The sequence below is a fragment of the Canis lupus genome, chromosome 14 (assembly GCF_048164855.1).
Source record: "Canis lupus baileyi chromosome 14, mCanLup2.hap1, whole genome shotgun sequence".
NCBI classification, from domain to species: domain Eukaryota; kingdom Metazoa; phylum Chordata; class Mammalia; order Carnivora; family Canidae; genus Canis; species Canis lupus.
In genome coordinates this window covers 50959456-50975364 of record NC_132851.1, presented here as the reverse complement: position 1 = coordinate 50975364, position 15909 = coordinate 50959456, and the positions used below count along the sequence as shown (strand labels likewise).

At 46.8% G+C, this 15909-nt stretch overlaps 1 protein-coding gene across 3 annotated transcripts in view; it reads left to right on the top strand.

The window, feature by feature from the left end:
- Positions 1-13611, top strand: part of HOPX (HOP homeobox) — a 29456-nt gene extending 15845 nt beyond the window's left edge. For 2 of the 3 annotated variants that reach the window (XM_072775173.1, XM_072775174.1), the window contains exons 2-3: positions 5501-5657; positions 12810-13611. In XM_072775173.1, the coding sequence (XP_072631274.1) occupies positions 5514-5657; positions 12810-12887 (222 nt within the window). In that variant the 5' untranslated portion in view covers positions 5501-5513 and the 3' untranslated portion in view covers positions 12888-13611. Of the gene's footprint in view, positions 1-4986; positions 5232-5500; positions 5658-12809 lie in introns of those variants that run through there. The other variant, XM_072775175.1, reaches the window with a different exon arrangement.
- The last annotated feature ends 2298 nt before the right edge of the window (positions 13612-15909 follow it).

The following is a 15909-nucleotide window of genomic DNA, read 5'->3' as shown; positions in this document are numbered from 1 at the left end:
ATGTGATGGAACTACTTTAATAATCAAAGGAATAGGGGCACCACTGTGCCACCCAGGTGCCCCCAGGGATATCTTTTTAAGAAAAAGTAAATAAACTTCTTAATTTCAAAATAATAAATGCTCATGATAGAATAGGGAGGAAACAAGAAAATATAAAGAAAAAAATTTACATCATCTGTAGTCTCACAATTTAGATATAATCACTGTTAACCTTTTGTTGAATTTTTCTCTAGTTTTTTAAATATGTAAAACTAGAATTGATAATAGCATTTTTTAAAAAAGATTTTGTTTATTTATTCATGAGAGACAGAGAGAGAGAGAGAGAGAGGCAGAGACACACACAGGCAGAGGGAGAAGCAGGCTTCAAGAGGAGCCTGATGTGGGACTCGATCCCGGGCCTGCAGGATCACAACCTGGGCCGAAGGCGGCGCTAAACCACTTAGCCACCCAGGCTGCCCTGATAATAGCATTTAAAAAATATATTTTCCTATTTCTGTTTGGAATCCTGTTTCCCTGAAGATAGTAATGATGTTATGTGTATATGGAGTATTCATAATCTAATGTTCAGTTTTAAGTTCTATTATACAAGTTGTCCATGTAAATGATAACTTAAATTTTAGCAGTTCTCTCACTGAAAACTTTAAGAAATTAGAGGACAGTCATTTGTCCAGTTTGCCAAATCTTTTCCACTATAATTTTTGCCATCTAAATCAATTACAGATAACTGTATGAAGAGGTGGAAGGGATTTTTCTTTTGATGACCTGCTTTCTTACTCTGATGTCAATATAAAAATACATTTTTCAAGATTTTTAAGGGGTTTTAAATTATTTCTAAATTTTTGAAAACAGGGAAATTTCTCTTGAAAATTCATAATTTTTAAAAATATTTTATTTATTTATGTCAGCGAGATAGAACATGACTGGAGGGGATGAGCAGAGGGACAGCAGACTAACCATTGAGGGTGGAGTCTGACTCCATCCCAGGACCCCAAGATCACCACCTGAGTCAAAGTCAGATACTTAACCAATTGAGCCCCCAGGTACCCTGATAATTCATAATTTTAAAGGCAATTTCCCCATTCCTGACCATACATAAAAAAGAGTAATAACATGGTGCCTAAATGTTTTTTTTCTGACATGTATCTGTGTACTTTAAAAACTTTATACCTTAGGGGTGTCTGGGCGCCTCAGTTGAGTAAGCATCCAACTCTTGGTTTCCACTCAGGTAATGATCTCAGGGTTGTGGGATTGAGCCCCACGTCAGCTCAGAGTCTGCTTGGGATTCTCTCTCTCTCTCTCTCCCTCTGCTCCTGTCCTCACTCTCTCTCTCTAAAGTAAATAAGTACAATATTTTCAAAAAGACTTTATTCCTTTAAAACTACCTCAGCCTATCATCTACTCAATTGTCGAGATGATACACAGCATCAAAGGTAGAAGATATTTTAATGAATTTTTATAGGTATAAAGTATAAGATGTTTTAAACATTCATCATTGACTTTAATAATTACAAAATCTTGTAAGAGCTGAGATACATTTTATAACCCTTCCACACTGGATTCCTAAAGTGGTTCTGATAGAGGACTATGGGAGACCCGGACATTTCTTTTTTTTTTTTAATTTTTTTTAAATTTATTTATGAGTCACAGAGAGAGAGAGAGAGGCAGAGACACAGGCAGCGGGAGAAGCAGGCTCCATGCACCGGGAGCCTGACGTGGGATTCGATCCTGGGTCTCCAGGATCACGCCCTGGGCCAAAGGCAGGCACTAAACCGCTGCGCCACCCAGGGATCCCGAGACCCGGACATTTCTACTGGTGATTCTGAGTATCAGTCAGGCACAAGAGCTACTGTTCTAAGCATTAATCAATCAAAAAGAAAAACAAACACATACACAAACTGTTTTTTCTTTGAAAGCAGACCTCATGGGGCATCTGGGTGGCTCAGTGGTTGAATGTCTGCCTTTGGCTCAAGGCATGATCCCAGGGTCCTCAGATCTAGTCCTGCATCAGGCTCCCCACAGGTAGCCTGCTTCTCCCTCTGCCTGTGTCTCTGTGTCTCTCTCTGTGTCTCTCATGAATAAATAAATGAATAAATAAATAAATAAATAAATAAAGTCTTAAAAAAAAAGAAAAGAAAGAAAGAAAGCAGACCTCATGTTAGCCTGGAGAGGCAGATCAATATTCCACTCCTGTTTGTCAATTTCTTTTTTTTTTTTTTTTAAGATTTATTTATTTATTTGATGGAGATAAGGACAGAGGAAGAAAAGGGAGAGAGAATCCCAAGCGGACTCCACACCGAATGTGGAGCCAGATCCCAGGACCCTGAGATCACAACCTGTGGGGAAATCAAGAGTCAGATACTAAACCAACTGAGGCACCCAGATGCCCCCCATTTGTCAATTCTGACAGACACAGACAGCGTGGATGGTGCCCTTTGTGCCCTGTCCGGAGTAGTTAAGTAAGTGGTGAAGAACCTCCACTTCTCTTGGGGATAGGACAGCACATTACTTTTCTCACTTAAGAAAATACAGTGTTTCTGGAGCCCGTTGCTTCCCAGAAGTCCTGGGCTAAAGGAAATTGAGAGATGGCCCTAAAAAATGATTCAACTGCTTTTTTCTCTTTTGGCCAGCTCACCATGTTTATTTGGTTTGATATTAGTGGCTTTACAAAGAGGTCTGATGGTTGGGGGGGCGGGGGGGAGAGAGATAGTAAATGAGAGCTCACAGCAGTCTCTGCAGGTTAGTTTGTAGCACTCTCTGTGAGCTAGTTCATCCAGGTAAATATCTTTAAAATAAATAACCACAGGGTTAGGGGGCAAGGGTAAAACTGTCTAACCAGGTGTAGGGATTCATTTAGAAGAAAAGCCTGCTGTTTTCATTTAACCTCTTGAAAAAGCTTTATGCGTTGTCTTCCCCCACCACAAAAACAAACCACAGGACAAATTGCTCTTTGAATGTTTCATATGACTATAACCTCAGCAACAATAGAACTTGTGCTGAGATTAAAGTTTAAGAAGCTTTAAGATATTTTTAGTTCTTTTCATCTGAAAGTGTTTAGACTACTACCTCGAGAGAGGCTTTTCAACAGCTTCCTTACTGGAAAGAGTTGAGAAGTTTTATAAGGCCAAGGTTATGGGGGTGATTTGGTTTTTAAATTTCCTTTAAAAGAGGGAGAAGGAGAGAAGAAACCAAGCAACAGCTGCAAACACTTGTCAGCCAAAGGGGGCTGAAATAACAGCAACAGTTTTGTGGAGAACAGCAGATAAGTCTCACTATCGAGGTCAGACCTTTTATCTTCATTTCTAGAAATCAGGCTTGTTTGTTTGGTGTACGTTGGAGAAGCAGGTATTTTCAAAAGGCCCTCCCACAAGTCTCCTTAGCAGCCAAACAAGTCCAGTGGCCCTCAGCCAACTAACCCAAGGAGCACTTTCAAGTCAACCGGAAGCTACCCATGAAACCTCATACAGAGTCCTGTAACAGGAAGCCACAAAAATAGAAGAGAAAATGCACCTGATTAAATGTTAGGACAGTAACAGGCTTTGAGTTATATAATAATAGTAAGTATGTAACAAAAAGAGAGAAAGAAGTACATGCCGAACAGACCTTGAATCTGAGTCCAGTTTAGAAATCTATACACTTGGTTAATATTTTTGAGGGACTAAGAGTTCTACAAAGACCCAAAATGTTTCACTGAAAAGAGGCAGCATAACTGTGTCAAAGGAATTAGATGGAACCTTTCCAAGAAATAAAATCAGAGGCAGTAATGTCCCCTCTATATTCTTTTAGGCAAAATGAGCAGGGGTGGGGTGGTTCCAGGAGGCAGCTTTGGCTGGAATTGGGATCCTATGAGGACAGTCAATGCCCATTCAGAAGCTCCTGCCTTTAAACTGCTGCCCTCCTGATTTTTTCTGCCCAACTAAAGTCAGAATGGCCTGCTGGGAAGGGTCTCGCAGAACACAGGACTGAAACTAAAGCTAAGGGTGTTGGTCATTAACTGGGCAATGCTGGTAGAGGAAGTCCTTCTGTGCCTGCTTCTCCTGGGCTGTTCCAGGAGAGGATTGAAAAAAAATCTCCGAGATTCTTTCCAGCTCTGAATTTCTGGGTCAAAGAAAAGGGGAGATGGGTGCCCACAGGAGAGGTGGCATTTCTGACCTGGCTTGAGCCTGTGAGCACTGTAACAGGAGTGACTGGTACAGATTTTGAAATTGGGGAGGGGGGCATATAACTCATCTATAAACAGGGGACTTCAATGGTGGCCTGACAAGGGCCTTGAGCCCAAGACTCTCACACAGTGGAATGCTTTCTTGTCCCACCTGGAAACGTCTCCAAGTGACCCAGAGGGGAGGTAAAGATATTTACCAGGGAGCACAGGAGGCAGGTCCCAGTAGAAAGGGTCGTACCAGCATCAGGTACATTATGCAGGCACATCGGTGGAGTGTGGCTCCTCCCCAGGCACAAACCACTTCAAAACCTACTCAGGATTGTGCTGGATGATTTTGCAATTGTTTGTTTAAACAACAAACCAGCCTGATTCCCACACTTGGAACTTGTCATTTACTGTCAGCAGAGTCAAGTCCTGACCTGTCTGTACCAAATCCTCAGCCAAGATCTTCAAGACTGTAGCTTCCTATGCCTCGGTACATCTTAAATTGTAGGATGGAGAGGGGTGGGGGGGAGGAGAACATCTGATGAACACCTGCCCCCCCCCCCAACTTTTTTTTTGGCCCAGTTCAGAGGCTATTTAGATATGGAGAGGATGCAGCAGGAAGTCATGCTACCCAAAATCTGCCAGAGCGATGTTTGGCTCTGAAGCAAGGAAATGCAAGAGACCCTGGAGCTGGTGACCAAGTGGCTAGGCCCCGACGGCCAGCAGCGCCAGGCCGTGGGGAGCCGCGCTGACTGGAGGCTGTGGATTCCTGGCTTCAGAAAAATGGGGGTGGAGGGGTGGGGCGGAGGGCCAGGGAGGCTGCAGATTGCAGAGTGAGTCAACAAGCCCTCAGGTGGACGTTTCTCCTGATGCTCAGCTCCCGGTCTTAGCGCCTCCAGGAGTAAACGACATCTCCGTGGACCTCTGTCCTCCTCTGTAGACGGGAGAGAGTAAAAGTGCGGCTCCAGTTCCCCAACTTTAAGTAACTTCCGTCCTTCGGGTCGTTTCTTCGAGGGAGGGGCGGGGTGGGGCGTCCTGCCCCCCTCGGCTTAGCCACGTTCGAGGCCGACGGACGCGCACCCGCGAGGTGGGTCCCCAGCCCCGCGACCCGTCGCCACCGCCCGGCGCAGCTCCCTCGCCCGGGGGCGAAGCTCCGGAGGCGACTTTGCAGGAGGGCGCGCCGCCGCCCCGGGGACCGCGGCCGGGAGACCCCGCGGGCAGGTCGGGCCCGAGGACGCGCGGCTCCGCGGAGGGAGCCTTGGGCGCCGGGGCCGGGCCGGGAGGCCGCGCCGCGATCTCCATCCCTGCCCGCCGCCGCCGCCGCCGCGCTCACCCCGCCGCTCCTCTCCCCCGCAGCCGCGCCGCGACTATGTCGGCGGAGACCGCGAGCGGCCCCACCGAGGACCAGGTGGAGATTCTGGAGTACAACTTCAGCAAGGTCAACAAGCACCCGGACCCCACCACGCTGTGCCTCATCGCGGCCGAGGCCGGCCTTTCCGAGGAGGAGACCCAGGTGAAGCCGGCACGCCCCCCGCCCCGACCCCTGCGCGCCCCCCGCCCAGACCCCTGCGCCCCCCCACCCCCGCGCTCTTCTCCACCCCCGACTCCTGTGCGTTCCTCTCCACCCCCATCCCTGAGCGCCCCCCCACCCCTGCGCGCTCCTCCACCCCCGACCCCTGCGCGCTCCCCTCCACCCCATCCCTGCGCGCCTCACCCACCCCTGCGCGCTCCTCCACCCCCGGACCACTGCGCGCTCCCCTCCACCCCATCCCTGTGCAGCCCCCCACCCCTGCGCGCTCCTCCACCCCCGACCCCTGCACGCCCCTCCGCCCCCCACCTCCGACCCCTGCGCGCCCCGCCAGCCCCCGACCCCTGCGCGCTCTCCCCATTCCCCCGACCCCCGCGCTCCCCTCCGCCCCCATCCCTGTGCACCTCCCCACCCCTGCACGCTCCCCCATCCCCCCGACCCCTGCGCGCCCCGGGCCGCCTTGCGCACGCGGGGGCCCCCCCCACCCTCCCCGGATCCGCGGTCGCTCCCGCCCGCACCCCGCGAGCCCGGACGCCGCGGCGCTGACGCCGCGGCGCTGCCCCCGCCGCTCGCCAGCTGCCCGGCTCCGTGCGCCCCGCGTCTGCCCCTCCAGCCCCAGCCCGCGGCGGCCCCCCCGGGAAGCGCGTGGAAACCTCACGGTCACCCTGCCCCCTCCGTGCTTCGCTGCTCTCCCCGTACCTAGCCCGGGAGAAGCGCGCCGTCCTCCCTGCGGCTCCGGGGGCTGCGTCCCTGGGCCACTCTCGCCTCGCCTCGCTTCCTCCTCCTCCTCCTCCTCCTCCTCCTCCTCCTCCTCCTCCTCCTCCTCCTCCGCGCGCGATTTCTCACCCCCCCCCCCCGCGACACCTTCGGAAGAGGAGCCTCGTGCGCCCTCTGAACCCCCGCTGGCAGCTCTGTTCTCGGGCGAGAGTGCCAGGCTGGAAGGGACTCTAGCGATCAGCTATAGTAAATTCAGTCCTCGGTTTGGCAAACGAGGAAACTGAGGCCAAGGAGAGAGTTGCCAGCATAGCAAGGGTCGTCAAGCTTGCTCTTTCCACACTCCGAGCTCCAGTGCCCCTTAGCTGCGGAGCTAAAATTGTGTATAGCCAGGGAGATTTCACAGTTCAAAAAATTCCCGGGCTCTAAGTCTTTTTCTGGAGTTTTCCAAGAAGGTAAGCATCTGACATTTACAACTGAAGGGAGTGGAAGCAGATGTCCCTTTAAGTGCTTTGATTGATTTATCTATTTTTAAAAGCTCCTATTATTCGGAATATTGTTTAGGATAGAGAAGGAAACACTGCCTGTGATTATGAACCTCCAGGTGCAATGTTGCTTCAGCAGGCTTTTTTTTTTTTTTTTTTTAAACCCTTATCTAGAGTTTACTCTGACTTCTATTTTCCCCTTGGTCATGGAAAGACAATTAGTTATGCATGATACTACTACTTGGAACCGCTCTAGCGTCTCTCCCACGGGAGCCTGAAGCACTTCCACACCTCTGGTCTCAGCTCTAAAGCAGGGATTTTCTTATTTTTCCCATTTTATAGACCAGAGCATTAGGCACTTTGACCTCTCCTCACTTTGGACCATACTCAGCTGAGGCTTAAAAGCTTGTCATGGGTGCTCTAAGATATCCCAGAACCAAGACCCTGGATCCCAAGTCTAAAATGATTTTTACTAATTAAGCCAGATGTACTTTGGGGAGTTTGCCCATAGAAAATCTTCTCATTCCTAGGTCAAATAGAAAAAGTCAAGCATATCTGTTTTCAGCAAAGGGAACAGCTGTCTGACTAACCAGAACGAGAATTTAATGGAAGGTGATTTAAAGTAACCGAGGTCCAACGGTTCATGTTTCTTGGAACCCTGCTGAAGCTTTATCACCTAAAATCCCTCACTATGTTTAGGAAAGAGGAGTGATCTCTGAGATAACGACTTGTCTTTTAAAAAAGCTGCTGATTCATTGTAGGCACAGTACCAGGCTGGGGTCTAAGCTCTTCCCAGCCTCTGCTTCTCCTGGGGTAAATCACCCTTACCCTGAAGGCAGAGTAATTATGTTGCTCTTTGTGATGACTGATGCTTGCCCAGTATTGCGCCCTGCACCCTCCAGGTAGTAAATCATTCGTCCCAACAGGGTTGTGCAGTAGGTAGCATCAGTCCAGTTGGACAGATAAGAGAAACCAAGGCACAGAAAAGTTAGATAACTGGCCCAAGGCCGCAACTAGGAAGTAACAGAGCTGAGATTTGAATCGTAGCAGTCTGGGTCACAATCTGGACTCCTGACTCTCTTCATAGGTACAGAGGAAGAATGGAAACAACTAGGGGATGGGGTGGAAGGACTGAAAATTCAACTTCTTTTTTTTTTTTAAGATTTTATTTATTTATTCATGACAGAGAGAGAGAGAGAGAGAGGGGCAAGACACAGGCAGAGGGAGAAGCAGGCTCCCTGCAGGGAGCCTGACGTGGGACTCGATCTCGGGTCTCCAGGATCACACCCCAGGCTGAAGGCGGCGCTAAACCGCTGGGCCACAGGGGCTGCCCTGAAAATTCAACTTCTGTTGTATTTCTTCCTGGGGGAAAAAGAAAAATCCATGTATTACATGACAGTCTTCTCAGCTATGTTCAATCTTTTCTTGAGATTCACCTTATATTAAAGAACTGAAATGAAATCAGGTGAGGAATGGGAAGAAAGAAGGGGCGCCTGATTCTTTTTTGTGATAGAGGTCAATCAGTTTAGACTTCTGACAGCAGGTCCGCCTTTCTCCTCGGGCAGCCTTTCTCCATCGCCCCTCTCCTGCCATCCTCAACTGAACCAAATGGTAGCTGCAACCCTGACATGAGTGGTTGTAGGGGTGAGTCAGCCTCTGAGCAGGGTGCCTGGCTTCCTTTTCCTGCCGTGGGGCCAACACCTTCTTCCTCTCTGGGGCTGCTACAGCTCTGCTTGCCCCTCTGCCTTCCTGTGTAGACCCGCAGGGAAGCACCGGAGACCCCAGAGCTCAGAGGGAGGCAAAAGTTAGCAAGTTCAGGGGAAGTGTCTGTCCTCTGTCACTCCTTACTTGGTTGGGTCCCATTTTCCAACTTCCCATCCTTTCCACCCAAACTCTTTCCCAGCTCCTCCCACCCCCATGTGCACTGGTTGGTAAGAATGGGGTTCTTCTTTAATCTTCTCAAACAACATTCATATATATATACACACACACATATATATGTATTTTAGAGAGGGAGAGGGGCCAAGGGAGAGGCAGAGAGAAAGAGAGAATCTTAACCTTGCTCCATACCCAGTGAGGAGCCTGACATAGGGCTCAACTCTGGGGCTCGATCCCAAGACCCTAAAATCATGATCTGAGCCAAAATCAAGAGTTGGATACTTAACCAACTGAACCATCCAAGTGCACCTCAAACAACATCTGTATTTTTTAAAGTGTCTTCTGGAGATACAATGCCCAATGGTGAACTTTCAGACATAAATAAAATTATTTTAATTGACAGCAGGCTTTGGAGGGACTCCTTAACTCCATGAAGGCCAGGGTCTACAGGGCCAACATATAGACTGTGTCTGGTATCAGCACATCCCCTGTTTCTATTCTTTATCTGTGTTGCCCCTTTCCACAGGAAGAGTTCTCCAGAGCCAAAATACTACTGATTTCTGATGCCTGGTCCCTCACCCCTACCACCACCCATCTCCAGAATTGGAATCATATTCTTCATTTTCCTAGAACAAGTAATGCTTTCATGGAAGAAAAATAGGCACGAGATGCTCCTTTGAGATAATTCGCTAGAGCTGATTCACATTGCTGATACTTTGGCAGAGGCAAGAGGGACCAGAAGTTTGAAACATTCTCTGGGGGCTTGGATGACCTCTTTGTAACTGTCCCACTGTCGGACAATATTCTCTGCTATTAGAGGGACACCTGTAGGTACCAGGAGTGAGGTGAAGGGAGCGCTAAAGTTAATGACATTTTAAGTTGCATTGCTGGGATCCTAGAATGGGTTTTTTTCTCATGACAGTAATAAGATATCTCCTACAATGAAATTAGATAAACCTTACAGAATCCCAACCCCTGTGTCTTTTATTATTTTGAAGTCAGTGTTAGAAGGGGCTGGGAAAGGTCTTCTATCAGTCCCTTGGGAGGCCAGGAAGATCTGGCATTTTCTATTATCACCAATTCAAGCCCAGTGTAGCTGGCGTTGGTTCTTACAGAGGTTTCCAGTATCTTTATCTCCTCTTAATGCCCTGGGACTATTCCCAGAACTCAGTGGTTTTAGTTGTTGGACGCTTTATCAGTGGAATAAAGATCTAAAGGTCTCCCCCTGAAAAGACTAAAATGTTAGTCACTAGAGAAAAGGACAGGAACAATGTTATTTGGCCTCCGCCCCTCCCCATCACAGTGTCTAATTATCATCTGTTCACTCAGAGTAAATAAATCTCCATCAATGGGGTGAGGTAATGAGGGCATTCATTTATAAGCCAGTGAGGGATGAATGTCTTTCCCAGGGGATGACGGAAACAAGGAAGAGAAGAATAAAGCCAGGTGGAAAATTAGTATTGATGTGAGTGAGATGTAAGATTCAGCTCTGGAGGGGAAAAGAAGCAAGCAAGGTGTTTCATGGTTTTTGTTGGACAGCGACTGGTTTGCCAAATTATTATATACATACCTGATCTAAAATATATATCTTTAGGAAAATCGTTCAGTTTTTCTTGAACCTTGTCCCATCCCCCAATACTAGGGTTCACTTTGGTAGGCATTTGGATGCCAACTCTCCAATTCACGAATGTGGTCCTTGCTGAAGTTATTTTTGGTAACTGTACATTAATATTCATTACTAGTATAAAGATACGGGTGGCTCTTCTGAATGAGGCCAGCTCAATCATTTTGTCTTAAATGAATCCTGATAGAAAATGAGACTTTCCTCCTCCAAGTTTTAATTAGTCAGTCTTTAAAACTTTGCCATTTGTTCAGCTCTAGTAACTGGAAATCCTATTGAATCAGACCTTGTAGCCTCAGAACCCCCCACAGAGCTACCTCATTAGGGGAACTGGAACCATGCTGCTCTCACACCAGATTCCAGAGTTAACCAAACACACGCGGGTTATGGAAGAAAATGCACCCTACCTTTAGCGGTAGAACTTTGGTGAAAGCCACCAAAGTTAACATGAGCTAGTGATCTCCAGGAGTAGAATATGGCATCTGGAGAGCAACTGCCCCACATGGGTAGTCTGCTGCCCTTGGCTTTAGGCTACTTTTCTCTGCTCCCACCTCACAGTTCAGGACAACTGATCTTGACAGCCATGTAAGGCATTTCAGTGTGTAAACTCTGTTGTACAGTCAGGGCAAGTTATAAGTATGGTCCCATGCTCTTCAGCCAGCTTAGCACTGGTGCAGAGCCCTAAATGGCCCTGCGGCCCCAACTCCTTTCTGGCTCTACAGGCCTTGATTCCTAGAAGCACTCCTTCTCCTGTGGTTCTCACTCTTTCTTCTGATCATGGGCTAATGCTGAACTACCTTTCAGCACCCGAGATCTCTGCAGAGATGAGATCCTCCCCAGCATGACCCTAGAGTCCACCCTCTTTGTCCTGAGGTTGAGTCTACTCTGGCCATACTAAGTCAGAGCCCTCTGGATGTTTCTTACCACACCATCTCCATCAGCACATCCCAGGTCTGGTGTCCATCTCATAGCTGTGTTCTATTTGCTTCTTTTCTGTCCCCTCATGTGCTTACCTCTGGAATAGGTGAATTATAAAAACCCAGAAGGGACAGTAAAGACCCCCTAAGCTTACCTCTTCATGTACAGTTGAGCTGACTGGCACTATTTTTAAGGGGCTTCCTTGGGTTCCCGTAGCCAATTGATCACCCTAGAGCTTCCTATTGGCAGGGTCCAGGACTACAGAGTCCTGGTGGACACCTACCCAAGCAATATGCCTGTTTATCCCAGTGTGATGTGAAAAATATCATCATGCCCAATGTTTGCCATGATGAGTGAAAGGCTGGGAAACACAGGAGAAAAAAGCCTGAGGTCTGACTTCCCACAGGGCCCTCTGACTCATCCTCTCCCATGAGGATCAGGGCAGGCTGCTTCTGTTTCCTCACTAGTCCCCCTTCAACATTGTTTTTTAAAAATCCTAGCTTCCTCCTGGCCAACCTAATCCACACCCCAGCTGATTCGCCAGCATGGGTTTCCTCCTTGTCTTTTGTTTGCAGGATCCCCCAGCTCTCAGTAGCATAGTAAAAGGCAGACCTATGACACATAAAAGTGTTTTAGCCCTCACAGGGTACCATGTCTAGAAGCATCCCATCCAGGGCCTTCCCTAAATCCCTGGTCTCTTTTGTGAGATGTGAAGATTTGGAGTACACAGAGCTAGAAGGTTCTGAGTAAGCTGGAAGGACAACTCTTTCTTTTCTTATTATTTAGCAGCCCCACAGCAGGAGAGTTTGGGCTAGCCTACTCCATGGATCCCTAAAAAGCAGTACCTTAAGGTTGTTCAGGGCTGGTTTCCACTCATTTTACTTAACAAATACTTACTAAGCACTACTGATGACCAAGGCCCTTGATGAGATCACCACACATTGGCGAGATATAGCAGCCATAGAGGTTTATCTGGGGCATCAAGGAGATCCTTCAATTTCTTTCATTCATTAAACAAACACTGATTAATCCCTGTTAAGCTCTGGTGCTGGGTGGGGGCAAAGGATGCAATCGATGATAATAAGATGAATACAGTCTCCGTTTTCATGGATCTTATATTCTAGAAGGAAATGTAGACTAACAGCAAGTGATTAAACATAGTAATTAGAGATACCAAACATTCTGTGAAGGTAATAAAGTATTAAAATAGAGAATAAGGAGATGGGTAGAGAACCTACTTTAGACTAAGTGGTTAGGGAAGGCTTCATTGAGAATGTCCTATTTAAGCTGAGACCTGAGGATGAAAGGGAGATCATCAGATAAAGAATGAAGGCGGAACATGCTAAGCATAGGAAATAGCATGTGCAAAGGTCCTGGAGCAGAGAAGTTAAGTGTCACAGTGAGAAAAACCATCCCCGTGGACACATTCCTTGCTCTCCTTTCTGGTTGGACCATAGAAAAAGAGGGAATGTTCCAGTTTTCCAATATGTGACAGGTAATTTTGCTATTTCCCTCCTCCAGAAATGGTTTAAGCAGCGTCTGGCTCAGTGGCGGCAGTCGGAAGGCCTCCCCTCAGAGTGCAGATCCGTGACAGACTGAGGAGATGGTGGGCTGGTGCCAGGAGCTTCCCTCCATGAAGACCATGCACCGTTTCTCTCAGCTTAACCATCCTTTTTGTTTTTTCAGCATAGTGCTATGCGTTTCATTGTTAGCTGTCCTGCTATTTAACACGATGTTGTATTTTTTAAATGTATATAACTAGGAAAGAAAATAACTATAGGAAGCTGTATGTAGCTTCTGTGTAAAGCCGTGGCTGGGCTGAAAAGTGGCGGGGCTTGCATTTCCTTTCGGGTCTTGATGATAGATGGTATGAAAATCATCGAAGTATGCTTTTGACCATCATCTCCCCGTACGAGTTTATTTTTACCATCCATTTCAGAGTAGGTAAGGCCTCCGTTGAAAAGATGACATGACCAAGAGGGGGAAGCATTTCCTTCTGGTTCTAATTCCCTAAGTTGTTTTCCTTATGTTGCATTTAATACATGGAGATTGAGAATACAGAGGGATATTTGAGTCATTCAGATTTCATAAAGCAGTTCCTTGGATTATAGCTGCATTAACTTGGAAAGAACCCAGTTAGGCTGGAAGACAGAAACTCCAACGGGCAGAAAATCAAGTAACCGAGGGGGGAAAATAAAATCCACAGGAGTATTGAATTTACCTTACTTAAATGTATTTGTTAAATTTATTTTACTAAACAAAATGAACTGCTTTTTGTCTCTGAAATGATACTCTAAATAAAAACCTCTTTGTTGAAAATGCACAGAGTCCTCTGCAGGTTTGTTTGTTTGTTTGTTTGTTTTTAATTTATTTATGATAGACATAGACATAGCCTATGCAGGGTTTTTTTTTTTTTTTAATTCATTTATGATAGACATGGGGTGGGGGGCAGAGGCAGAGGGATAAGCAGGCGCCATGCCAGGAGCCCAACACAGGACTTGATCCCGGGACTCCAGGATCGCACCCTGGGCCAAAGGCAGGCGCTAAACCACTGAGCCACCCAGGGATCTCCCTCCTCTGTAGGTTTTTAACCGAATAATACACGTATCAGAGAAAAACAGAAGAACTCCAACATAGGAGCAGACTGACAAAATTGCTATCGTTTTTCAAGTCTTTGCTGCTCAAAGTTGAGTTCATTACTCATATTATCAGCATTAGCAGCGAGCTTGCTTCTGAGAATGCAGAAATTCAGACTCCAATCCAGCCCACAGAATCAGAATCGGCATTTTTAACAAGGTCCCCAGGTGATGTATATGCACATGGAAGCGTAAGCAGCACTGTCCTCTCACAGCCCCTACAGGCAATTTGCCTCTATCTTCTATGATAGCATATTAAAGGTCTTTTTTTTTTTTTTAAGATTTTATTTATTTATTCATGAGACACACAGAGAGAAAGAGAGGCAGAGACACAAGCAGAGGGAGAAGTAGGCTCCATGCAGGGAGCCCAACATGGGACTCGATCCCAGGTCTCCAGGATCAGGCCCTGGACTAAAGGTGGCACTAAACCGCTGAGCCACCAGGGCTGCCCCGCATATTAAAGGTCTTAATGTCTTATTTATTAAATGTGTGTTTGATTGGGGCCCCTGGGTGGCTCAGTTGGTTAAGCGTCCGACTCTTGGTTTGGGCACAGGTCATAGTCTCACAGGTTGTCAGATGGAGCCCCGAGTTACGCTCTGCACTCAGTGGGGGGGTCAGCTCGAAAGTTCACTCCCTCTGCCCCTCGCACCCTCAAGAAAATAAATCTTTTTTTTTTTAAGTGTTTCATTGTATGAAACAATAACTATCATAGTGGATTAACCAAAATGGCTTTTTGTTTAATTGCTTGATTATTTTTAATGAGACATCAGCAGGTAAGTGTCTCTCTAATGTCAAGGACCTGTGGTCACTCTGTCTCCTACTTTGCTGTCTTTAGCATGTAGGTTTTGTGCTCATGGCATACAAGGTGGATGGTTGGCCATTAAGTCTGTGTTTCAAGTGAAAGAAAAGGGCAGGGGGGAAATGCCAGCTAAGTCCCTGACCTTTAAAAAAGGTTTCCTGGAGGCCCCCACCTAGCAACTCTCAGCTACATCTCACTGGCCAGAAGCCCATGACTATTCCTAACAACAAGGGAGCCTAGGAAAGTGAACATTTTTAATTGGGCATATTGTTGCCTTGAGCAAAATCAGGGTTCTGTTGGTAAGAAGGGCAGAGGGGCACATAGGGGGCTCAGTTGATTAAGCATCTGCCTTTGGCCCAGGTCTTGATCCCAGGGTCCTGAGATTGAGGCCCACGTTGGGCTCCCAGCTCAGTAGAGAATCTGCTTCTCCCTCTCCATCTGTCCCTTCCCCACCCCAACCTGGCTTGTGCTCTTTCTCTGACATTCTCTGTCTCAAATAAATAAATAAAATTAAAAAAGAAAGAAAGAAAGAGAGAAAGAAAAAGAAAGAAAGAAGGAAAGAAAGAAAGAAAGAAAGAAAGAAAGAAAGAAAGAAAGAAAGAAAGAAAGAAAGAAGAAGAAGAAAAAGAAAGAAAGAAAGAAAGAAAGAAAGAGAAAGAAGAAAGAAAGAAAGAAAGAAAGAAAGAAAGAAAGAAAGAAAGAAAGAAAAAGAAAGAAAGAAAGAAAAAGAAAGAGAGGATGGATATTAGAAAGGCCACTAGCAGTGTCTGCTAACCCAGCCTGGAAAGACACTAGTCTACACTTTTTTTTTTAATTGGCTCCACACCCAGCATGGAGCCCAACCTGGAGCCCAGTATGGAGCCCAACACGGGGCTTGAACTCACAACCCTGAGATCAAGACTGGAGCCGAGATCAAGAGTCTGCACTTAACTGACTGAGCCACCTCGGCGACCCATCACTGGTCTACACTTCTGAACTCTGACCTACAATGCAGACACAATTTTTTTTTTTTAGAGCTTTAAAATAATGGGTCCAGAATAAGAAACACTAACAGTTATTCAGAATACAAATGTTTACAAGATCCTAGTACACACCCTTGGCAAGCTTCCTCTCCCTATACCTTAAAATATTTCTTCTGTAAACAACACATAGTGATCCAGGGTCTGAAAGAATAACCTCATCTGGC